Raw genomic sequence first — 25072 nt, 5'->3', positions numbered from 1 at the left:
TTTCCTGTCTTACCTTTGTTCCAGCTGTTTGATGGTGGCAGCCATCTGATTTGTTTTTTCTTCCAAGCGGCTGTTTAACTCGCTCTTCTGTTTCACTCCCATGTCTGAACTCTGGGAAAAGGAGCAGTGGGCATTTGTGTAAGGAGCAGTAAATCCCAAATAAACCCCCATAAATCATTTGGTTTATGAAACAACAGGGCAGAATGTAAAGAGGCAGGAAAAAGTACTGGAAAAGGAAACGCCAGGTGAGTATTGGGAGGCCAAATGTCTCGCTGCAGAGGTGCAGGCTCCATCCGGTCCCTGCAACAGGGCAATGCCACCATCCCTGCAGTTTGCTGGCTATGGAAAATCTATGATGCAGTGCCTGCCAGTATTCCCTATTTTAATTTAATTCAGCTGCTTTGAACACAGCTGTTGGCTGAAGGAGAGCAAAAGCAACTCTTTGCCAGTGTCAGGTTGGTTTTCAGATCTATTGTGAGTGCTGCTGTTTGGAGAGTCTTCTGGTGTCACCACACCAGAGTTACAGCTGGGGCCCTCCACACCAGACTGTGCTGGAACACGAGCTCTCACTGCTCTCTGCACATCACAAAACCACACAAGATACCTTCCCCTGTCTCACACACAAATTTCTGGACCATGATGGATTTTTCTTCAGAAGAAATTGCATTCATCTTTACCCTCCACCACATTCCAGTGTTCTCGCAGCAGGAGTGTGCTGCACAGCCTGTGACCCTTCCACACCCAGCACCTTTCCAACAGGCAGGAGGAATAAATGCACAGCAGCTTCCACTTCCATCTGGAATTCCCTGCATTTCCTTAGCTCCCTACCTGCAGCTTGAAAGACAGTTCATGCTTTAGAGCCCTGAGATCATCCAGCTGCTGTCTGAGTGCCACCAGCGCATCCTGCTTCTCACAGACATCCTTCTCCAGCATCTTCATGGCCAGCTCCATCTCCTGCCGCATCCCAATCTGCGCCTCCAGCTCCTTCTCCACATCCTGGAACACAAGGAGCTCTCAGCATTTCCAGGAGTTCCCCTCATGACCCAGGGGTAACCACCCTTCCCTCCTGCGCACGAGTCTGCTGCACTGCCGCAATCTCAGAGTCATGCACCCGCCACGTGCCTTAAGGAGAAGAACTCCCCAGTTCTCAGGATCAGAGCCAGGTGTGCAGTGTGGCTAGCAGAGAGTCAGGGAATTCTACATGGGCCTGTCTTTGGGATGGAGGGGTCTAAGGAAAGATTCTATTTCCTGAAGCAGATTTTATGTCCTTAATACTTTTGGGTCAGGCATTTTTCTCCCCAGGCATGGATCAAACAAGAGCTCAGCAGGGCAGCAAACCCTTTGCAGCTTTGGGGGGTGAGCCCCAAGCCCCCCCAGCACTCACCAGGCGCAACTGAGTCTCCTCCTTCAGCTGCTTCCGTGCCTCAGTCAGCGCCTGCCCGTCAGCAGTTCTGTCCTTGGTGGCCTGAGGTAACAGACACAGCTCATGTGTACTGCCAGCCCTCACTTGGCCTCATTATTGGCTCTTCCCCAACACTTGGAATTCTCCAACGATTCAGGACAAACCTGCATGACTCCTATTTCCTGATTTTCCCTGTCCCCCTCCCTCCTGTCCCCTGACACCTTGCCCAGCAAGCTGTAAGCCGTGGGAGCTCCTGGCTCCATTCCTATGGCCAGGCAGGATTCCCTGTGGCCAGGGCCCATCTGTTCCCTCTGCACAGGGCCCACCCACCGTTCCTCTAATCCACCGTGGGGTCTGTGTGAGACACACAAGGGATCAAACCCTGTTCCAAACACAGCATTCAGGCTGGGCCTGCCCCAGGGCTCAGCAACCACCCCCACACACACCAACCTTACGACTGGACTCCAGGATGTAGGAGCTTTCTTCCTTAACCCGCTCCATCTCTTCCTGCAGCGTAATGATCCTGTTGTTGGCTACTGCAAGCTGGGAACAAAATTTAACAGTAATGCACCAAAAACATACTTCAGTGGTTTGTTTCTCTCTTGACCCCACCAGATGAGGAAGACCTGGCTAGACACAGCACACAGCACCCTTAGGGACAGGACACCTGGCTCACAGGAATTCCCAGGGATGACAGCACTGCAGACCAACAGATTCATCTAAGTGTACGGTCAAAGGCAAAAGGAACTCCAGAAACTCCCTCTGGCTTCGTAACACAACTCACACAAGGCTCACACAGAGGAGCAGCTCAGAGACACTCCAAGGGACTGGCCATGCTATCCTGTGACAAACCCAAACAGAACCCGTGGCTGCTGTGACGTGTGACACAGCTCATCTCCTACCAGGGAATGACCCCAAAACATTTTATGACATTTATGCCATCAGTAATGAGCTGCAGACCCATGCTGAAAAGCAGACTGCACCTATGAGAAACCCACCAATTCTCATGCTTGGGCTGGACATCTCACTTAGAATGACATTGTTTCCATTACTTTTCGCAAATTTACATAGCCATACAGTTGATTTTCCAGCTTGTGCTCAGCAGAGCCAGCCAGTGCAACTCCTTGGCAGGTCAGCTATCCAGTTCTATCATTCAACACCCCTCATTCTGTACACCAGACATGTGAAAGGAACCCCTCCCTCTCTGGTTAATCCCTAATTCCCAAAAGCCAAGGCATCCAATAGTTTTCCACGACGCTTACCTCCTCGGTCAGCTTTGTGTTGGATTTCTCCAAGGCATCCACCTTGGCCTGCAGGTTGTTTACTGTAGCACTGTTGAAGAGAAAAAAACCCTACATTAATTCCTTCACTTCTTAAAATCCTGTTTTGTCCTTTGTTGAACAAGATAATAAAGAACCAAGAGAACATGTTTTACCTTAGATGTCTATTGAGTTCTTCTACATAGTTCTTCTGGTCCAAAATAGCAGTTATCTGGCCATCTCTGGAAAAAAGAAACAGGGCAGCCTGGAACACCTGAAAACACATTCCCAAGAGGGGGGCAGCAAGACAACTGTGTGTGCACCTACCCTTCGCTGCCTTTCGTGCTGTTCCCGTCTTTCAAATACATGGAGAAATCGATAACCCCGACCTGGAGAAGAGAAAATTCCATTTGGCCTGAAACACTTGGTTTCTAAGACCAAATCACACAGTTGCCAGGTGTGGAAGTTTCGAGTTAGAACATCAGCACCTGCTGTACTTCAGCAAGGGTTCATTACATCAGTAAGCTATGCAAAATTCATTTTCCAAATTAAATGAGCAGAACAAAGCCATTAACTGAATATCCAGTACCTGGGAGTCCAGGTCCTCTCCCTTCATGCAGAAGTTGGCGTCGATGACATTCAGACCTACAAGGAGGCCAGCAATGATGGCACCTTCCTCTTCCATCATCAGCGCGTTGGGCTCGTAAAATTCACTGTGGGATGCAGGCCAAGAGATACAGAGGAGTGAGGTGGGAAAGGTAACCAAGATCTTACAAGAGAGCAGAAGTGAACCTAACTGAGAATGACTCCAGCACTCACCTGAGAAGATCCTTTCTGTTAATCAAGGCTTTCATGTACTCTGAAAGTTTCTTCTGCATCAGAGCCAGGCGAAGCCAAGCTCTTCCTCTGCCCACAGGTGTCCTGCAAAGGCCAGCAACAAACATTTCCAGACACCCTGTGAGGCACAGTCACCAACTTCTCTAACAACCCCACCCTGCCCCAGGTTTCTGCACTTCCAAGGCAGAGCTGGCACTGGTGCAGAGAAAGAAAAGGTATGCAAGTACAAAGAGGTCCAGACCAATAAAGCCATCACCTTTTGTCTCTTCATTCATGATGTTTTTGTTGCCATACTAAAAAGATTTCCCTGGCTTTATCCCTGCTGGATACTGCCAGACACATCAGCTGCTTCAGCTCAACACCTCCTGAGTCACAACCAGTTCTGCCTAAGTCCCAGGAACGTGCACAAAGCAGCACAGCTGCTCAACACCACTCCAAGGAAGCCATGGCCAGTACTGCCCACTCCTGAGTCACTGACAGCACCTGGCAATTCCAAAGGGTCACTGTGAACACAAGGCTTAGAAATGCACTTTCAAACTGTCCTTTACTTCCATTCATTTCCTATTACCCACCAGGAACAGGTACCAGGAGCCCTGCACAGCACTGATCCCGTTAGCTGCTGCACGAGTCCTGCACAGATCTCCAGGAAAAGCACTTGCCCATATGCATGTGACTAAAAACTAACCCAAAAGCAATTTACTGAATTTACCCACCTATTCTTTCAGCAAAGATGACTCCATCCTTAGCCCTCATACTCACACAAAAGCTTTCTTACCCATTTTTTCTATTCCAAGCTAAAAGCTTCTTACAGTTTCTTTTACCATGAACTAGGCAAGCCTGGAAGTGATGTCTGAAATTCCTACAAAACTTTAACAAGTAATATATGCATCCTGTGGCTTTTAGCCTCCCCTCTTGAACACAAATTACCATCTTCTCCTCTCACATACACTTTACCTGAAGTTATTTAAACGAAGAATTACCTACATCAGCCTCAAAACTATTTAAACTGTTAGAACTTGGCTGTTAATTCCCTTCCTCCGGAGTCTGACTTTGTAAATGTTCAGTAAAGCACACAAGCAGTACATGCACTGCTAAGCTGCCACATTCTAACAGGACAAGAATATATCCTGAGCTCTCCTGCTGCAGATGCCTGATGAAGGGTAAGAGAGCAATAATCCATTTTTATCTGCAGGTGACAGATGTACTCCTGAAGGTTCTGTTTGCCCTTCTCTTTTTCAGGATCCTTCTCACAATAAAACCCATATTATATACTCAGGCAATAAAGGAGTGTACTTACTTCAGCCCAGGGAGATCCTTAACGCTTGCTGTAATCTCTGCAGCCTCAGGAACAAGCTTTTCTACCAATTCTAGAGGTCCCCAAAATGACTTATTTTGCCCAAGGAAAGTCTTTTTGGCTAAAAAACAAAAAGAAATTAAAATTAACCTGTTAGACCCGTGCTGATATAACACATTGTCAAATAAGTGAGCAAATTAGCCAAATCCTGCCAGAATAATTCCTCTGGGGCTGCTGCTGGGCAGGCACTTGGTATCCTGAAATCTCAGGATGGTTTGGGTGGGAAGGGCCCTGAAGTCCACCTGTTTCCATGGCCCTCTGTTTCCCATCTCCTACCACACAAGGGCAGCACCTAAAGAATAGTTTGTACTTGGCCATTTGAGCTGTGACTCAAGATTTCACACTCAAACACATGCTCTGCTTTAAAAGCAGCCTCAAGCCAGGAGCTGCACACAGCCCAAGCCCTCCCTGAACAGACAGAGCTATTGACAACAGAGCTCCAGGGTTGCAGCTCCTCTTCCAGCAAGGGAATGCATTCCTAGAGCACAAGGAAGTGCAGAACAAGAAGTCACGAGCTCACCAAAAGCCAAGTTCATCACTGAGTTATACCCAGGACAACTGATTTCCAACTGCTGTTTCCAACACAGCAACCCCTGCAGCAGGTTTCTGTGCCTTCCTTTTGCTTGCCCTGTCCTCTGCCATCACACCAGTGACCGCTCTCAGCCTCTGCTGGGTCCCACGCAGGCTGCAGAGCTCTGTTCCCCCCCGTGGCCATGCTCTGTGCCCAGCCTGAGCTACCTTTGAGGCCGTGCTTGAGGCAGTGCTCCATCACCACGAAGAACTGCTGCAGGGGGGCGTAGTCCGAGTCCAGCGTGCGGCCCAGGTTCAGCGCCGACTCGATCAGCCCCTTGATGCTCAGCTTGGCCATGTTCATCAGGTTCATGCGTTCGTTAGCCATGAGGTAATTCGGGTCTGCAACAGGCAAGGAAAACGCTGCTGAGCAACAAAAACTGCTTTAATTAGAGTAAACACCCCACCTTACTCTTTTTTTCCCCCTCAGCTTGGAAGGCATTTTTGGGGCAGCGAGTTTCACAGGAGGCACTCTGCAGCCCTTTTGTGGAGAAAAACCAACATCAACTAGCAGTTTAGGGCCCAAGGCACAATGCCATGGGAACACACAATGTATCATACTTAATACTTGAAATAACTCCAGGAGCTCCCTATTTTCAAGAAAGACATTTGGAGCCTGGTGTTCATCCTGTGCTTTGCACCTTGACAAGTTGTCCCTGACCGGCACAGCCATCACTTGTTCCAAGTCACATCCCCAGCTACCAACCGGTAAGAATCCTCCACTTGTGGCTTGCTCTTCCATCTAAAGACCAGCTGGGACCCCCTCACACTTATCCAGCGATGTGTGTCTCTATCTCAACTGCCATCTCTCTTCCTCAAGACTATTTTTTTAAGCTTAGATGTACCATGGAGCCAACTCCCACTTCTCTCTCTTGGTTTTAACACTGCCACTGATTTTCACCAGTGAGGATCTGATCTTCATGGTTCCTGACAGGTCATTCTAATAATCCCCAAACTCACAGGTCTCCCAGGATTATATTCTTCCACTACTGTATTATAAACATCTAGACCTTTAGACCTGCTACTCACACCCAAGTTTTGAGCTCCAGTTCCTGGGTGCAGGCAGTTTCATCCCTGTAAGGCCCATTTATCCAGGGCTGCTGCCAACAGCCAGGGATCCTTAAAGTAAGCTGCTGCCTCCAGGAGTGAACTAGCTGCTCCTGGCAGCAGAGACCTGACCAGAGGATACCTCAGACTACAGATCTAAGCAAGAGGCACCCCGTCAGCACCCACCAGCCAGAAAGAGAGCCATAGCACAGCTAACACACGCACACCTGAGTGCACATCACTGCGGGCTGGGAAAAATCCGGGAGAGGGAAGAGCCGGGGTAGCGCCAGCATCCAAACCTGATACCACAGCTCATTTGTTCAGCTCCTCCAAAGGCAGCTCAGGACAGAGCTTCTCTCACTCCCCTTCTTCAGAGTCAAGTCAGAAGTCTCCTTCTCCAAATTTACTTCCATAGCTTAGAGAGCTTCCAAGCAGTGATTCAGCAGTGCAATACTCAGAGCAGCACTGGACTGCAGAAAGACTCAGCTTTGTGAGGTGTTTTGATTGCTTTTCAGGACCACTGCTGCCTGAAGCGATGGGTCGGGCTGGCCTGGAGGTACCCTGAGCACTACTGCCAACACACAGAGACCACCTCCTCCTCATCCTCTCTCACCACATCTCCTCACTGGCCAAGGTTGCTGATCTGATGGGCAGCAAGGCATCCACAGTGATTCTGCTTGGGTGGCAAACCAATTCCTAAGCAGAATTAAAGGAACTGTACAAGGGAACACCAAAGAAAATGCTCCCTTGGCTGTGGTTATTGGCTAATTCCAATAGAAAAATATTTTCACCATATCACACTAATCCAAGGTTTCTGCTTCCTTCATCTGCTGTGAGCAGCTGTGCTCTGCAGGTGAGGTTTATCAAAGATTCTCTCATCTTACAAACCAGTTACCTTATATAGTGTGAAACTGGATCAAATCCCCAAGGCTTATTCCAAAAATTAATGCTAAGTAATTGGTAACTCTTGCTCTACGTACTGCACCATGCACACCTTTAAAGAAGGCAGGGTAGGCAGGCAAGGCTGACTTTTCCACAGCAAAACTGTCAGGCTGGCTTCAAACTGGGCTAAGTCAGATCCTGGTGTGGAGCTGGCATGCTCCATCCGAGCTGGAACCTTCTCCAACTTCCTCCTGCCTCTAACTGCAAAACCTCAGCCCAAGTCGTAAACCTCAAAAAGTAAATCCCCAGCCCCTGAACCTTGCCTTTGCACAGGGTTTGGGTTTCAAATGAAGGAAGCAAACTCCTAGGATATTTTGTTATTTAAATACTGCAGCTTCTACAAAACAGACATGTTTTCTAAGCAGCTGCTTCCATGAAGATGTTTTCAAAAGCACTCGAGAATCCTGTGATTTGCTTAAAAAGTACAATCTGTACTCAGGAACCTCAAAGTCAAGAAAGAGTCAAGGCAATCAAGGCAGGATCTCAAAGGGTTAAGCTGGAACTGGTCTCGGTACTTGTCATTTGGTGACAATAAATTTTATCACTCCTCATACATACTCTAAAACAAGCAACTAAAATAAAGCTAAAACTTGGATCAAAGACAAGGAATGATGAGACACTGGAGAAGTGAACAACCCTGCTGCAAGCAATGCCAATTCATTAGCATTTCATCAAGTTCTTCATCTTACATCAACAACACCAACCTAAAGTAACCTGAAATTGAGCACGGCCGCTTCCATGTGGACACCTGACAAAATAAATGCAAAACTACTTATATAGCATTTTATGAAAAAAAAAGAAAAAAAGTCTCAACCCCTTTCTTCCTTAAAGCCTGCCTTGGAAAATGCCCCTTTCTGGGAAGCAGCAGCAGGGGCTGTTGTGCCAGGAGAGGAGGACAGTGCCTGTGGGCAGCACCCAGCACAGAACCATGGTGGAAGATGAGCAGCAAGGCTCACAGAGCTCAGCGCATGACAACATCAACCTTTTGTGCTGCAAACACTTGAGTCCCAAACAGGGGCTGTTCTATTTCATCATCAATTTGCTTGATCACTTGCTACATTGGGGATTCATCTATTTCACATTTGCAGTTTCTTCAAAGTCAAGAAAGAAGTGCTATAAATAAGTTTCTCGTTTAGTACCTCAAAAGTTCTAACAGAAATTTGCAATACAAGTTTTAGAATCATTTTTGCCAAGCCTTGGCAAATACTGCCAGAAAATCTGAAGAATCTAGACAGAAATACTGCAGAAAATCTGAAGCTTCGGAGTGATTTCAGAAATATTTTTTAAAATTCAGCTTCCATATGTTGCTGCAACCTTTTAAGCTGTGCTTCTGCCAGGCTCAGGAAAATACTGCCTCTGCAAACATTTAGGAGAAGGCAAATATCCCTTGTTGATTCACTTCTTCTACCACCGCCTCAAGCCGAAATACCAAAAAAAACCCCGCAAACATTTATTTAAGCAACACCAAGAAAATGCAAGAAAGCCACAGCTACTGGAAAGGAAAACTAACTGCATTTTGCACTCAGGCTCAAAATAATAGTGCAGAAGCCAACGATCAGCACAAACAAGAGCTGTGAGATGTGGGTGTGGAACGCACCTTCGGAATCATCGCGCAATTGCTCCACCACATCTGTCAAATCCTCCCAAGAGTCTTTGCAAACAGCAAAAGGAAAGGAAAAGAAAGAAAAACGTCATGCAAGCCGTGATCTAAAGGAAAGATTCAAAATCAAGGTGTAAGAAAAGCATAACTGAAAGGGAGATTTGCATCATACAAGACTTAATTCACAGTGGCAAGAGATCTGCAAGTCAAAAATGTTTGTTAGTCTGCACAAAGCAATAGAGCAAAAAGCATTGTTCTCCCAGAGTCAGACCAGGGCAAGCCTCAGTAAAGCTACAGAAGCTTTGTTTCTGCATTAACACAAGCAACATTTCTGTAAAGCACATCCTAAAAAGAAAAGCAACAAAAGCATTACTTCATTTTTAAAATAAAAGCACCGAACTTGCGATATTTCCGCAACATCAGCTTTCGCTTCCATTTCCTCATATCCAGCCCCAAGAAGAGCTGCTGGCAGGGAAACAGCCACACGTGGGAAGCAGGCACGTTCAGGGACAACACACACTGAGGGCATTTTAAAGGCTCAGCAGAGCTTAAGCTCTGTTCTGACCCTGGCCCCAAAGGGCAGAGGTGACCCAGCCGAGCCCTATATGGCTCCCAGGCCAATGGTGATCCCCTAAGGGCTCAGCCAGGGAAGCACTTCTCGGTGGGACGAGCAGCTATCCTGGGAGAGGAGCAGGCAGGATGAGCAGAACCGCTTTCAGCACACCCACTAAGCCCCCGTTCCAAACCCAGCGAGGTTGGGCGTTTTTCGCTCCCTACTCACGCAGCGCTTCCCAGCGCCAACCACCGTGGCCACAGCGTCCCAGGCACAGCAAGGGCTCCGTCCTCCAGCCCTGAGCAAAGTCCAGAGCCTGCCGGGCCCTCCTCCCTCCCACACCCGGGCAGTGCCAGCCCCTGGCCCGGGAGCCTGGAACGACAGCTGGAGGCTTTGGGGACAGCCCGAGGTGAAGCAGCGCTGCCCAGCAGGAGCCAAGCCCTGACAGCGGGCAATGCACAGCCAGCACTCGGAACCTTTTCCTCCCAAGCTGATACTTCCACCAGTGTTCTCCTGGGGCGGCAGCAGCAACAAGGACTGGCCCCGGAGGAAAACCCTGCTGCTTCAAGGAGGAATCGCTGGTGATGCTCTCCCCCACGTGTGACACTGATGGCTTTGGGGCTCTCCTGGCTTCCCAAGAGCCAGAGATTGAACCTCAGCGCGGTGGACAGAGCTGTCTCTGATGCTTCCCAGGATCCTGGGACTCTCGTGATGCTGATCATCCCGGGATCCCTACTGCACACAGCAAGGGAAGCCACACACCACCACTGCAAGGTCTTTTATCTAACACCGAGAGGTTGGATTTCTCTCTTAATCCAAAGCATAAACAGGGTGGAGAATATAACCAAAACCAGATTTACCAGTACCTGGCTGACAGGCCCAGAGAGAACTGACAGGCTTCATTTCATCTTTCTCATTTATTTTTAACCCTTAGCAAGTAACCCATGTAAAGCTCCCAGAGAAATATCCAAAGGAGTCCCAAATTTTTTCTTCTCTTCTATCCCTACAAGCCATAATCCCACCTTCCTACTATAGCAGGCACTGCATGAATTTCAACTGGTACTACGGCATTTGCATAGATTTAGAGGCAAATACACACACTTAATTAGCACTTTCTTCCCTATTTTCATTCATTCTCCATGCATCCAGCTGCACTTTGCATAGAGTTCATTGCTTTTTATACATTTTCCCGCTTGTCCGGAAATTCCATCAAGCAACAGCGAGGGGAAAACAACTTCCCACAGAAGAACCACAAAGAACTGAAACTCTATGGCTCTATAGCTTTCCATGGTCCTAAAGGGGTGTGAACAATTCAATACTTTTGATTATGATGGAAATGATTGAACTCAGTATGTACCAAGTTTAGAAAACAGGATGACCAAAGCTTTTAAGTCTCCCTAACACGATTAACTCATTCCAACCAGATTCCCAGGAAGATTAGTATTATGGAACTGAATATCCCATTGCAATGAGCCCTCAAGCCAGTTCTTCAGGAAGGGACCAGAGAACTTGTCTCTAATACATGAATCAGGAAAATCCCATCTGATATTTGGACAAAGGAGGGTTTTACAGTCACTCCCTTTGCTGACCCAGCAGCAGCATCCCACTCAAGGAGCAGGGATACCTTCCCAAGCCAAAGAAAGCTTTCACAAGTAAACCCTAGGAGAATGCAACAGCATCAAAATTATTTCACACTGCTGCTCGACATTTACTTTGTTATTAAGGTTTGAAGTTATTGGGCTAAAATAGAGTTGAGAGTCGAAACCTTTCTGAACCAACGAGCATCACCTCACAGAGAGCATCTTGACAGGAGAACCAAGATCCTCCAAAGAGAGATGAAATAGAATCACAGACTGCCTAGGGTTGGAAGGGACTTGGAAATTCATCCCATTCAACCCCCTGCCCCTGTTCCCTACATGGGACACCCCAGCCTGGCCTTGGACACTTCCAGGGATCCAGGGGTAGCTGCAGCTTCTCCGGGCGCCCTGTGCCAGGGCCTGCCCACCCTCACATGGTTTACTCCGTTGGAAAGAAAAGGTCACGAGTTTTTAAATAGGTCAGGATTTGAAAAATTATGTGTAAGTACATAAAATTTAAACTCCTAAGGAGAAGCTGAGCTGTCAGTAAAATAACCTAAAAAACCCCAAGGCGTCAGTTTTGGGAAGTGACAGCCGAGCTTGATATAGAAAGTCCTGAGTGATGGTGCCAAGTCAGCCCTGCTGCTTGGAAAGGTTTGGCCCCAATCTGGACAAATATTCCTTCATTATCAAAGGGGAACCTTTGGTCAAATTACTATTCTACAACTGCATTCTGATATTCATTACCTTAGGAATACATTTAATAGCAAATAAAGAGGTCAAGGAAGACAATTAGGGAGATGCTGTTCATGCTGTGGGCGGTACAAAACTAATTCTTTCAGTCTGGCTTTGCCAACGTGACAGATCAGGAATTGTTGACAAAGAAAAGGGATCAGCAAAGCATTTCAGCATCGCATTCAAACACCCTGAAAGCCCAAAATCAGGGAAGCCACTAGGCAGTCTTCAGCCTGGAATCCCAGGAACCATCTACTCAGAACAGGGTAGCTTAAAAAAACCCATTTATTTTAAAACCCACTGCATAAAAATTCCATCTCTAAATACACACATCTACAGAGAGCCTTCCATACAGAAGAACAGCCAAAGATCTGCAACAAACCAGAAGGAAATCAAAGGAAATAAAGAAGTACATACAACTTGGAAATTCCCAGCCCACCCTCCATTACACCTAAGGGACAAATAAACAACCAGTGTACATCACATGAAGTCACAGCTCAATCCCACCCTAAATCTTACTCCCATCTCCACATGACTACCATCAAATCATTACCCAATTTCTCTGTGTTGCAACAGTGTGCAGCTACATGGAAACCAGCCTGGTTTCAGAGGGAAAAACATGACTAACTGCCATTAGGAAATTTCCCATCCTATGGTAGTCCTTGATAGTTTACACCAAGAAAATAAAAACACAAACCCTTGGGATTTTTTCTCCATCTTTCACTTCCCAGTTCAGGTGACACCCAAGTGGTTTCACTGCAGCACTTTGGACTCTCCACCTCTGAGGGATGTAAAACTGCCCCAAGTTCCCCAGCTCTGACTTCATCTAGACTGACACAGCTTAAAAAGAGGAAAGGAAACAGCTCTTTAGAGTCATTTCTGAATTGAAGTCTGGATTACATGACCTAACTGCTATTCCCAAGATTTATGACCACAAACATGCTGCAATTCATTTACCTTGCATTTACTCACTTCACATTTCTTCTATTAAATCTGGTCTCCAGCTCCTTCAGACTTCTCATCAATTTAGGGATTTCTATCACCCGATGCGTTCTAAGAGGTTTTTCCCAACTACAGAGTCATCTCACACAGGTTGTTGTCCACACCTGAAAGATCCCTCCCACTCTCTGTACGAGTCAGATTTGTTTTGTAATGGCAAAGGCCGGAAGCACTGAGAAATTCCACCTCTCCCACAACTTCACTGTTCCTATTCCACACTCCTAGAGAAACCCTAACCCAAGTTAACAGTTGCCAGTTTGCAAAACAGAAGTACAACCACTAAGGTTATGCTGCCTCCCTAAACCATTCTGAGGTACACAAAGAAACATGGAAAAACACTTGGGTAGAAAATGGAGAGAAAAGGTAAAATCTGACAGATGATTCAATAACCTGTGCAACAGATGAATGGGCAGGAGGTTTTATGAAGAACTTTTGCTTTTCCTGAAGAGCTCTACAACTCCTCATCAGGGTATTCTACACAAGCACATGTCAGAAACTAACACTTTGAAATTACTGGCCAAAAAAGAAGAAAAAGTCTCACCTTGGCTTCTGCCCTAGAGAACAGATAATTTTATCTTTCCATCTTATAAATGTGAATTCTAATTTCTCCTCTTAGTGCAAATAGATGAGGACTAACAAAAGGAGAAATACTGTAATTCTTGGAAGTTCTCTCATGTTTGCACAGGTATTCCTTCTGGATGCTATTACAAGGTTATCCCATGAGGATAAAAATTCCCATGAGATCTACTGTGAAACTCCTCATGATTATTCCAGACAGAAATTTAACATCCAGTAAAACAGCCTAAAAGAGTTTGGTGTAACGTCTCTCCCAAGCTGAGACCAGTGTTCAATGCCATCCATACACACACTCTGTTCAACACTGAACAGAAACACAATCCCAGTGGTTTTGATCTCCATCCTTGAAGATGCCTCAAAGACCATCACACGCTGCAAGCAAACGAGGTTAACACCCACCTTTCACCTGTCACATTTAACTTTGAGGGGCCTGCAGAAAACAGCACGGTTCTGAGAGTCTTGTTAAGAATCACAGCTTGCTTAAAAAAAAACAAGTTGTTTTTGTAATCTGAGCAGATTTGCAGTAAACAGCAGAATCTGCTTATTTTCATATGCCCACAGAATTGTTTCAACCAACTGGAAAAGTGTATTATTGCTTTAATTGTTAAATTGAGCGGCCATGCTACAGGTTATATGGAAAATACACGGTTGCAAGCAACTCCATATCTGCTGCTTGTTTTTAATTTGAAGCTAAGTTTTGCTCAGTTGCTCCCAAGCTCTGTGCAGGACTGGAATTGCTGTGCCTGGCTCTGAAGGCAGGAGGGCTGCTTGAGGGCTGATCACAGGGTGAAGAGAGGCCAGGGACAAACCTCTCCAGAAGCAGCAAGAGCAGAGGGACAGCAAATGAAAGGCTTCAAATCTTTATTCCAACAAGCTGTCTGACTCGGTACTTACTGCAATATATACGTGACATGTCTTGATTTCTAAGGAAGAAACTGTCCCCCTTCCTTATGCCTTTGGCACAATTCTACAGCTTTTTATTTTGCCTTCTTCATAACGCCTACCTTTGCACATCAAGTCTGTTTTTTTTTAATGGAGACACTCCCAGAGCCACGAGCCCACGCTCCTGTCCCCCTGACCTGTGCACAGCCTGCAGACACAGCAGCACTGCTGATGCAGTAGCAGCAGACCCAAGGCTGGGATACAGCTGTGTCAGCTTTCCTATTGTCAACGCTTTTCCTGACCTTCTCTGCTCCAAATACACTTGGATCCAAATACACCACCCCAAACAACCAGTGAGCAGCCTTAATTTACGTATGTGGAAAGGTCTCCTGGGAGGTTGTTATGGTTTTGCTAGTTTGCATTTATTTTTGACATACCAATTAAACAATATGGTAAAGAAATGAGCAGATGCTGTTTTCTAACCCCCCTCTCTGGTATTCACCAGAGAGTGACCGTAATTACACCTTGAAAAACACTGGAGTAAATCAAGGAAGGTCTCAGTGACACACACAAGAACACAGGAACCTGAATTCCTGCTCACCCTGTCCTCACCTCCCCGAAGCCCTGGGATACACTTCAGAGAGAATGTTAAATTCCTCCTTTTGAAACCTCTGTCTGGTATCCCACTGCGTGACTAAGTACTTGGCAAGCCAAATCCAAACCCAAGGGCTACTGTCACTGAAAGCAGCTGTCAAATGGAAATTCAATTATCCCTTGGAAATTTATTTTCAAGCTTAAATCCCCACCACAATTTCACCACCCTCATTCAGCAAGACAATGCAAGAGACTGCTGACTTAACCAGGCAGCATCAAACGGGTCAAGCCAGACAAGGTGGAGCGGCATTTCAGGAGTTACTGGAAAAGGGGCAGGCATGAGAAGCTGGGTCCTCCTCGCTCGAAAACCAAAAGGTGCATCCAGCAAGGGCACTCAGAACCTCAGCACCTGCAGAAACTCATCACCTCTCCCTCTTCCTTGTTTATCGGCACAGCACTGCGCACATGTCCCCTCACGCTTTTTACTACTCTGGGAGCATTCAATCCTAAACTGTTCACCAACCCAAATGACAAATGCTTTTGCCAGGGGAGAGCGAGATGTGCCACATCCATCCCCACGTTCCAGGCTCCCAAGGCATGACAAACAGCAGGGGCGAGCTGGGCCACCGTGATGGCATCGTCACCTGACAGTGGGCATCAATGGGCATCGCTGGGGCTTTGCAACAACTGCCCACGAGCGGGCACACGCTGGGCCGCTGCTGCTCCGGGACCAGCCGGCAGCTCACAGGCACAGCCATCAGCCCCGGGGTGAGGGCACAATCGGCATTACATCTTCTCCCTGATCACACACCCCGCTTCTCTTCCTTCCTGCGGTACACAAACCTGCCACGGCTAAAAGGACACTTCTTTAAGGGTCGCGTTAGGAACTCGGAGGGCAATGCGAAGCAGCAATCGGGCTCGGGGCTGTGCCCAGGCTCCGCAGGAGGACCCCGAGCTCCTGGAGCCGCCCCTCCCCAGGCGTGCGGCGGCGGACGGAACAATGCCGGCCCGGGGCTCCCGGGGCACGGCCGGACCGTACCTTCGTGGGTCGGCTCGGGGTCGGGTGTCAGCGAGATGTCATCCAGCTCACGCAAGCACAGCCACTCTCCGTCCATGGACACGCGGAATTTGCAAAGATAGATGGTCTCCATGGCAGCCTGAGTGATCTTGTCTGTGGTGGGGGTTGGCATGTCGCTTTGAGGCGTCAGAGCAGACATGATGACTCAGCTGGTACAACAACAACGGGGGCAAAATAAGGACTAAAACCAAAAGCTTGCTCAAGAAGAAAATCGGAAATACCTTGCGATTAAAGGACAGATTGCTCAGGATCACAGAGGCTGCTCTGGCCTTTTCATAGATCAAGCAAGGTAAAAACGCTGCTCCTTCCCGCTTAGCTCTGCCTCCCTCCTTTGCACCGACTGCCGTCGTCTCCAGCTATGCTAGAGGCCACTGCTCCTCAGCATCCACAGAAAAGCCGGCTTCTGCACCAGAGGCAGCAGGGAAAAACAAGTCAAAAATAGAAAGAAAAAAAAAAAAAAAAAAGGCAGCAGAATCAAAAAAGAACGTCTTCCTCCGGCGATGACCCCAGGAAAAAAACAAAGGACGAGCGGAGAGGCAGAGCCCCGGTGTGCGGAGATGCGAGCGCCGCTCGCCTCTGCCGGCGCAGCCCGGGCAGCGAGCGCCGCCGGGATTGGCTGTGCGCAGGGAGCAGGGTGGCGACCAAAATGGCTGACTAATGAAGCGAGCCGGCAATCCAGGCTCATGTGATCGCCTGCCATGGCCAGGATGCTGCCGAGGCGCTGCCGATGCGGGCCGGCAGGCGGGCGCTCCCCGGCACGGCGCTGTGGCAGCCCGCCGGGAGCGGGCACGGCACCGCCGCACCCGCAGCCATCGCCCCCGAACACAAAGGAGCGGCTCCAGCAATGCAAAGCCGCGTTTGGATTCCGCTCGCATCCCCGCGTGCCGCCACACGGATTCAATCGGCACCTTTGTTTTCACGGCAGATGGGCTGGGGTCTATTCGCTGTTCTACCTTCTCAGGGGGCGCCTTGGAGCTAAAATTTCCCATGTATAAAAAAAATATTAGGACGGATTTATTGTCTCAGGGTAATGGCAAGGGAAAAATGATCTGGCTGCAAGCTCTCCGGTGACTGAGGATGAAGCTCTGTCAGCAGGGCATGGGCACACGGAAGGACAATAAAGGAGAACACCACAAACACTGTGACCCAAACTCATACTTGAAAAACCTCCCCTGAAAATTGGACCGCTCAGGTGAGGCTGACAAAGAAACATTGTCTCTCAGCAGGGAGAGAAATGGGCTTTCAAGCTCTCAACAAGAATATAATCATAGTATTTTACATTAGCAGCACTGCATTCCTTGTCCCTTCCTGGCTGGCTGAACCTCACCCGTGTCCTCAGCCCACAGGGTCCTGCTGCTGGGGGACAAGAGGTCCCACGTCAGCAGACAGGCTTCTCATTCCCAAGGTCACCATAGTGCCACCCCCCACTTCAGCGATGCTATCAGGCACCAGTAAATTACCTCATCTGACTTCATTCCTGTGTGGCTCCAGTGTATCTGGGGAGAGGAGATGTACAACATCCATCTGAAATGGATGGACAGTCAGCCTTGGAGAAGGCCGTCACCACAACAATATTTTGATAAGAACATGTGCCCCACACACAGAACCTTGATTATTCTTCCTGCTTTTTTTCTCCCTAAGAAATAGTCAAAAGGATGTACGTCTGCTTCTTATGGATGTGAAATGCCAAAACAGATTGCTGGATACAGAATTCAGCACGCCAATGCATACAGCCTTCAGAAAAAAATGGTACCCGTCATGGAAAAGCCTCATCAAACTGGGAAAAGGGATTAGGAGCTGCTATTTCTGACTGGCAAGAGGAAGCAGTTGCTTTCAGTGAAAACTTCCTGCTCAGTGCAGCACATTTTGACTCAGCAACTCTTTCCCCATTAGGCCAAATCCAACCAAGCACCACGCAGCCCCTTCTGACAGCGACACAATTATTTCACAGAGAACAAGAATTACTATTGTTTCTTCTCTCCAAGAGAACAGAGTTTATAAATCGTGCTGACAGCATCTTAACTCATATTTATCCACCCTTTCAGCAATCACAGCCTCTAGTTGCAGCATCCACATCCCACCACCCCAAATTCTCAACACAGTGGAAGTGGCCGTGTCCCAGCTGCTACAGAACAACTGCTGGCCCTGGCTAACCCTTGGACAGGGTCTAAACAAACAGCACACACAGCACACAGTGGAAACAAACCCTTTAGAATCAACAAAGTACCATAAGCTATTGCTCAAGCTATTATCCAACAGATCTCATTAATGGACAGATTAATTTCTCTGTTTTCAAAGCAATTAAAAACACTAATGACACTGGGCGTAGCCCTGCAGCTCCCATTTCACAACACGGGTCTTCAGATGAACTCAAGGCAAGTGCCCTGCACATCAGGATCACAGGCAAGGTCTTCTAAAAAGATTAGGAACCGTTCAGCTTCCACTGGTTTGCTTTTAACATGCAGAAATAACAGAAGCCAGTAATTCCCTTCCAGCTCAGTTCTATTTTCAGGCTCCTTTATGCAATGATCCTGCTGCAAATACTCCACAGGGATACTGGAAGTACTTGGAAAATGTTCCTTAACTTTGACTTAGTTCCAAAACCAAAAAAAAAAAAAGCTAAAAGAAAAAAAAATCCCAACCAGGAATTGTTTAATTTACTGACTTGTGACCTTCTAATCACCACCTGAAAACCACAAGACAAACCTTCCCTTATCCCCATCCTGTACTCCAAAGTTATAAAAGCAACAAAGCATCTCATGAAGATATCAAATATTTGTATTTTCATAAAACCTTGCATACAACTACCAGGCAACTCAAGGGCATCTGATAGGGCTCCATCAGGGTTCCAGGATGGTCATGGACACAGGAAAACCCAAATCACGGATAAATGAGGAGGAGGTTGTGCAGGATGAACCACTTTCTCTATGTCAAACCAGTCAGGCTACCTTGACTGGTCCTACAAATCATCCTGGGAGCTACACTTTGGCACAAGTTCTCAGAGGCTTTGGCTAGGCTGCAAAACATAGCAGGGTTCTGCCAAAACATCTTTAAGATGAAAGAATCACCCACTGACTGCATTGGAATTTTAAGACTGAACACCAAGCACTCAGTCACCAATATTTGGGAGTGGTGTAGTACAGCTGTACTGCAAAGTATTTTGAGTTTCAAAGATGAATTGATTTGAATTATCTACATAAATAAATCCAAACAAATTTCCAAGCCACCCTTAGGACTCCAGGGAGCATCTTTGGGTGTACTTTTATTTTCAAAGCATGTAAGCAATTTATGTTTCCATGTTTAGGAGAAAGTTTTCCCCCTCACTGCATTGAGACTACAAAGCAAAAAGGACAAAGCCATCTCTGACATGGAATGTAATCTAAAAAGATAAAATTAGCAACACAGCATCTTCACAGCAAAGTCAGCTTCTGACTCCTCTGCCAGCACAGATATGCACATTACCTCAAATACCAGCTACTCCCAACCCTGCAAGCTCAAACAGGAATTAGCAAGAGGAAGCTTAACAGCCCAAAAATCAGTAACAATTTCCTCATTAACAAGTGACAAGTTTTTCTGTACCTACTGTGAAACACAGACATCTTATTTAAGGATTGAACTCTCATAACTGAAGGAGAGGGAAGGAAAAGTCTACTTCAAGTATCGTGGTATTGGCTAGGCTTTCAGAGAGAAGAAGGAAAGGAGTTTGGTTTATGGTTTGGGGTTTTTTTAAGGACAGCCTAATCAAGTTACTTTGATTGTGTTTTAAATGCAGGTCAGCGTGTTCAAGTACAGCATCTTGTTCCATCTGTCTGGAACCACCTGTAACAGGTGAGCAGATGCTCCTGCCATGACAAACTTTTGCAAACTCCTTCCCTAAGCAGCTCAGGTGTTCACCTCATGTTTGGAATCAGCTGAGAATATAACAGAATAGTTCAAGGATTGGGTTTTAACAGGGGAAAAAAAAAAAAAGAAGACTTGAAATAAACCTCCAAAATATTGTGAAATACTGACTTTTTGGTGTAGTGGCTACTGCCTCCCTGTAACACCTAAGAATGCAACAGAACTGCTCCTGCTGCTCTGTGAGAACAAATGAAAGATGCTCTTGGAAATGTGAGAACCAGAAAAAACAACAATAAGAAAAAAGAGATAGTGGGGAAAAGTGATTTACTGACAGAGTTTGCCCCAGAGGAAACAGAGGCTAAGACACCACAGAAATAGATGCTGATTCCTGTTCCCTCCAGCCACTGCTAGCACTGCACCAGTCAGTCCCTGAGCGAGCTGTGACACATGGCACTGCACAGGCAGCTCCACCTCCACGGCTCACAAAAACAAGGCAACTTTTATATCCATCTTGTAGAGGGTTTTCACAAAGCTTACGTGAACAATCGCTGCAGAAGAAAGCTGACACAGGAAAAAGCATTGCTCAGCCACTGAGCTTCTCCACTAAGTCCTTGTGCACAAATATGCTCATCTCAATGCTACGGTTCCCCCACAGCCAGGTAAGAGCTTTTCACAAAGTTTGAAAAGCTAAGATGAAATATTTTTCTTTACCTCTTCTTTTATGTCTTTCTGTTTTTCTCTACTGAGAAGTAGCTCAATCCCTTGCATGCACATCACAGGGTTTACTATGGGTAAAGATCTCCTGATTAGGAAAAAATGGCAAGTAAAACTGAAGGTTTTGACAGGGGCCTGTCGTTTCAAACAACAATTTAGCAGAGAGGGACTTTGGACCTAAGTTGGCAGTCACAGAGAGTCCTTCACAGAGCTCACAGCAAAGTCAGGGTATTTCACCTCCTCTTGGCATTACAGAGATGGACTTCTTACCTCACTGGTTCTTGCTCTGCTGAGTAATGCCTTCAAGTACATCAGCTTCCAAAGGAGAGAAAAAACAGATACCCAGTCCAAACAAATCAGCTCCTGAGTGAGTGAATGCTCACCTGGGACAGGAGGTGACAAAGCAAAGGCCAGAAGCTCAGTCACACACACTCTGGCACCAGCCCAGAGGATGAACCTGCCGGTTATTTTTAGGGTGGATGCAAGAGAGAGAGATCTCTCATATATGCAGCCACGCGTGTATTTCTTATTCGATTTTAAAACACACCCAAGTATTCAGAGTACTCCAGCTTCCCCAAATACACCACAAGATCATCATAACGAATCTTAGGAAGGAGAACGCTATTTGCCAACCAACACGCTCCGCACAGCGATGCACTTCAGCCTCTTCAGGTCTCCAGCGTGCAGTGCCCTCGCCTCGGATTTGTGCTCGGCACCAACACCAGGAGGAAGCCCGAGCGGGGGTTCCCCAGCCCCGCAAGTACACCCCGCGTCCAGGACAGCCTGTTGGATTTGCAAGGGCGGCACCGATTCTCCTGGAAGGGCTCGCTCGGTGTGTGCGTGGGGCGGGTTTCGCTGAGCTGCTGGCCCAGCACGGCTGCCACCCCCGCCCCCCAAGCTCCTGCCGCCCTTCCCACGGCCGGGGCTCCCGCGTCCCCCCGCAGCCCCGCGGGGCAGGGGCAGCTCCGGAGCGGGTGCCCCGAGCCCGGCGCGTCCCCCGCCCGGAGCGCTCGGGCCAGGGGCGCCCCGGCGGCGAGCGGCGCCCAGGGACCCCCGGCCCGAGGGAGGCTCCCGGCCCGGGAGCAGCCCCGCGGTACTCACGGGCTCCGTCCGGCCCCGGGTAGCTCAGCACCAGCACGGGCAGCTCGGCCCCGCCGCGGGGCGCCGGGGGTCTCCACAGCCCGGGCGGCGCGGCCGCGGCGCCGCCTCCATGGCCGGGGTAGAGGAGGAAGAACGGCGGCGAGGCAGGGCGCGCCTCCTCCTCCTCCTCCTCCGCCGCCTCCCCGGGCTCGGGCCGCCGCTCCATGCCGGGGGGCAGCTCCGCTTCGGCCCCGTCCCGGGAACTTTCCGCCAGCGGCGGCGGCGGCAGCGCTGCCCGCTCCGCCTCCGCCATCGCCGCCCCGGCCCCCGCCCCGCCCCGGCCGGGAAGCGCCGCGCCCGCCCCCGCCCCCGCCCCGCGGGCTCCCCCCGCCCCGCCGGGGAGCGGCTCGGCCCGGGGGCACGGCAGCGGACCAGCACCCCCAGAACCGCCGCCCTCTCACGGTGCAGGGGCTCTTACCCGGGCAATGGAGCCGGGGCACCATCTCCTGCCTCCCTCCGGCCTGAGAGCTCACGGACAGCAGCGTTTTGAGATCCTGGGACAAAAGGGGACAAAGTCCAAGGATATTCTTTGCTATTAAAACTGCCAAATACAGCGTACTACTGGGAATTTCACTCGGCAGATTCTTTCAGAAGACAAGGCAATTAATGTGGACTGTGGGGCTGTCAGTAGGCAGAAAGCACATAAATCTGCCAGTTTTTAAGGAATACCCTGCCTTCCTGCACTTGGGTTAAGCTGAAACACGTTGCTGCTTTCTTTTGAAATCTCACATTAGAATTGCAAAAGCAAGGCTGTAAAGGTTACTGATTGCTAGAGACTGATTTTCCAGCGCTGCCCCATGTCAGGCAACATGTTGCAACCAATTGAACAGATGCTTTAATCCACTTTACAAATCTCACAGCTGAATGTTTGAATTTCTATGTGCTAACAAGAGTAAAACAAAGCCCAGACTGTGTGTGATGGAATATTATGGAACACAGCTAGGAAAACCTTGACAAAAGCTAAGGCAGCAGCAAATCTATTTCCATGTGAGTTAGTCAATATATTTTCCTGGCCCTGTAAATAGAAATTTCAGGTTGTGGTGCAGAAGGCATTGCTGCCCTCTCTGCCACTGTACTTTTCTGCCCAAGCTTCCAAAGGCAGCCAGGCTTCCTCTGGATGCTCATCAGCCCCAAGGATTATGTCTTCCAAGCGCAGAAAAACCAAAGAATAGCTCATACCTTGGAGCTTACTACACCTGGCCTGTGTGAATTGAAATGGGAATCATTTACGTGCAGGTGTGGGCAGGACTGACTTTCCCTTGGATTACTGCACTCACAGCCAGTGGGTGCAAAGGACCCAGGGCAGTTCTTCCACTGCCACGAGGGTAATGGAGGTGAGACAAAGCTGTTACCTGAGGTGAGTCACCACCTGCTTTAGGTGCTGCTGAGGCCGCCCGTCCTCTCCAAGCAGGACCCTGGCAAGGACAAGTGCCATCTCACGGCTGAAGCATTTCTTGGTAGTGTCAGCACCTGCTCCACAAGCAGTACTGGAAAAGGGAAAAAGCAACATTAACCAGGACTTGGATCCACTCCTTGCTTCTTTTCCCGATCACCTGTGGTCCTTGCTTGATTTCACACATCCATTTTCATAGGGATTTTCAAAACCTGTTCACCACCAGGATTTTCCCTTCAGCACAAAACATTACTCCAAGTATTTCTTAGAGACACTGTACAGCATCCCCTGCTCACACAGCAGTGATAATCACACCATTCCCATCATCAGCCATACATAAAAGCATACGGGAATTATGCTGATGGCTTGGTCCAATCTCTGAACTAATCAAGTGGACATAATGCCTGGTTAATCTTCATTAACCCAGGAGCTGTGCTGTGCCATCTGCCAGCAGGCAGGGCCGGGCTGCTGACACGCCGTGCTCCCTCTGGCCTTCAGCCTAATCCCAGAGTTTCCGGGGGAGGCGTCTGTCATGGGACACTAATTTCTTATTTCCTTTATTTACTGCTCAGATACAAGTCTCCAGAATTTTGCTTGCCAGCTGCTTGGAGCTTTCCAAGGAAGCACAAAGCCAAATCCACGGAAGACCGCTAGCCCTTCATTTTTGCATCAAGTGTGAAACATGCCCAAGCTGGTTGTGTAGCCATGAGATGAGGGAGCATCTCTGCTGTGTATTTCCCACACCCCATGCCTGTTACACAATACCATCCCTTCCCAGATAAAGCACCTAAGCTGCTTTTTTTGCCCAGCATCTTACCCCTTACTGACCTCTGGGCAAGGCTTCCAGAGCATAGCTCAGCATTATCAGCAGCAGTCTCCAATTGTGATGCCAGTGGGGAGTTAAAGGTGGGAAAATTCTGCTTCCCTCCTCAGCAAGGCTGGGACCTTTCCCCTGGGAAGAAGGAGCAGCCAACACTTGCTCATAGTAAGGGCAGGTGAGTAAGCATAGATGTAAGGAGATCTGTTCAGTGCACCTGAGACAGGACTGTTCCCACCTGTCCAGCTTAAGCTTATTGTGTTCCTACCTCTCCCTTCAACAAACAGCCTGGGAAATGACCAAAATATTCTCCAGCCAGCAGTGAACAGCGTGTTCCTGGCAGAAGGAGGCCTGGGGTGTTAAGGTTTACACAGGACACCCATTAAAGTGCATTTCACCTGCAGAGCACAAGGAGAGCACCTACATGCTTGTATTACAGAACCTGGCCTGTCACAGGATCGAGAGCACACACTTGTCTCTTGGCTTCCCCCAAGACCATCACACACACACACAAAACCCCCATGATACGCAATCACGTCACTAAATAAAGCAATTCTCCTCCCAAAGTAATTTCATATGGAAAACTGATACCTTTCAGATGGTATGGTACACAAACCAAGGCATGGGCTCCCTGAAACCTATCTCAGACCCAAGTCCAGGTTCTACTTGAGACAGTTTTTGTTCAACTTCAGAAAAATAATCACTCGTTCCTCTTCCACAGCTCAGGTTGGAACTGGCCGCTCAGAGTCACCTCCTGGCAAACATTTCAGCGTGGGGTGAAAATGCATTTACTCACCAAAAGGCATGGAAGTAATCACAACATCCTCACAGTTCACCTGCCTACAGGAGACTTAAAGCATTACCCATCTCTAAGGTGGTCCTGCAGCAATGCTTAGTCCTGGAGCAGCAGACAACATTGAACATTTATCACAGAAGTTAATATGTTTATCACATATATGGTTATAAAATCCAGACAAGTCCTTGCTTTGCTTCGCTGAATTCAGGAAGGGAAACAGTATTTCAGACCACATGGGATTAAGTAATTTTAAAATAGTGCCCATACATTTAAGAGCTAACAAAGGTGTTAATCAGAACAAAAATTAACTACTATTAACAGACCAGGTCTCTGCAGCTCAACACAGGAACAGGATGGACCAGGACAA

General features: G+C 48.1%; 1 protein-coding gene across 14 annotated transcripts in view; it reads right to left on the bottom strand.

The window, feature by feature from the left end:
* RUFY3 (RUN and FYVE domain containing 3) overlaps window positions 1-25072 on the bottom strand; it is a 46709-nt gene that overhangs the window by 8324 nt on the left and 13313 nt on the right. For 3 of the 14 annotated variants that reach the window (XR_015287337.1, XR_015287336.1, XM_086890769.1), the window contains exons 1-13: window positions 21661-21952; window positions 9009-9062; window positions 5591-5764; window positions 4796-4913; window positions 3481-3582; window positions 3251-3374; window positions 2989-3050; window positions 2838-2903; window positions 2665-2734; window positions 1853-1945; window positions 1385-1465; window positions 829-996; window positions 14-111 (exon numbers count right to left, since the gene is read on the bottom strand). Coding sequence is in view for 11 of the 14 variants with exons in the window: in XM_086890769.1 (XP_086746895.1) it covers window positions 14-111; window positions 829-996; window positions 1385-1465; window positions 1853-1945; window positions 2665-2734; window positions 2838-2903; window positions 2989-3050; window positions 3251-3374; window positions 3481-3582; window positions 4796-4913; window positions 5591-5764; window positions 9009-9062; window positions 21661-21952 (1502 nt within the window). In the remaining 3 variants the exon portion in view is untranslated. Of the gene's footprint in view, window positions 1-13; window positions 112-828; window positions 997-1384; window positions 1466-1852; window positions 1946-2664; window positions 2735-2837; window positions 2904-2988; window positions 3051-3250; window positions 3375-3480; window positions 3583-4795; window positions 4914-5590; window positions 5765-9008; window positions 9063-15966; window positions 16654-21660; window positions 21953-22117; window positions 22194-23051; window positions 23187-23920; window positions 24873-25072 lie in introns of those variants that run through there. The other 11 variants (XM_086890771.1, XM_086890779.1, XR_015287338.1 and 8 more) reach the window with 9 other exon arrangements.

The sequence above is a fragment of the Cyanistes caeruleus genome, chromosome 5, assembly GCF_971803275.1.
Source record: "Cyanistes caeruleus chromosome 5, bCyaCae1.hap1.1, whole genome shotgun sequence".
Classification (NCBI taxonomy): Eukaryota; Metazoa; Chordata; class Aves; order Passeriformes; family Paridae; genus Cyanistes; species Cyanistes caeruleus.
This window is presented reverse-complemented; position numbering and strand designations above follow the sequence as displayed.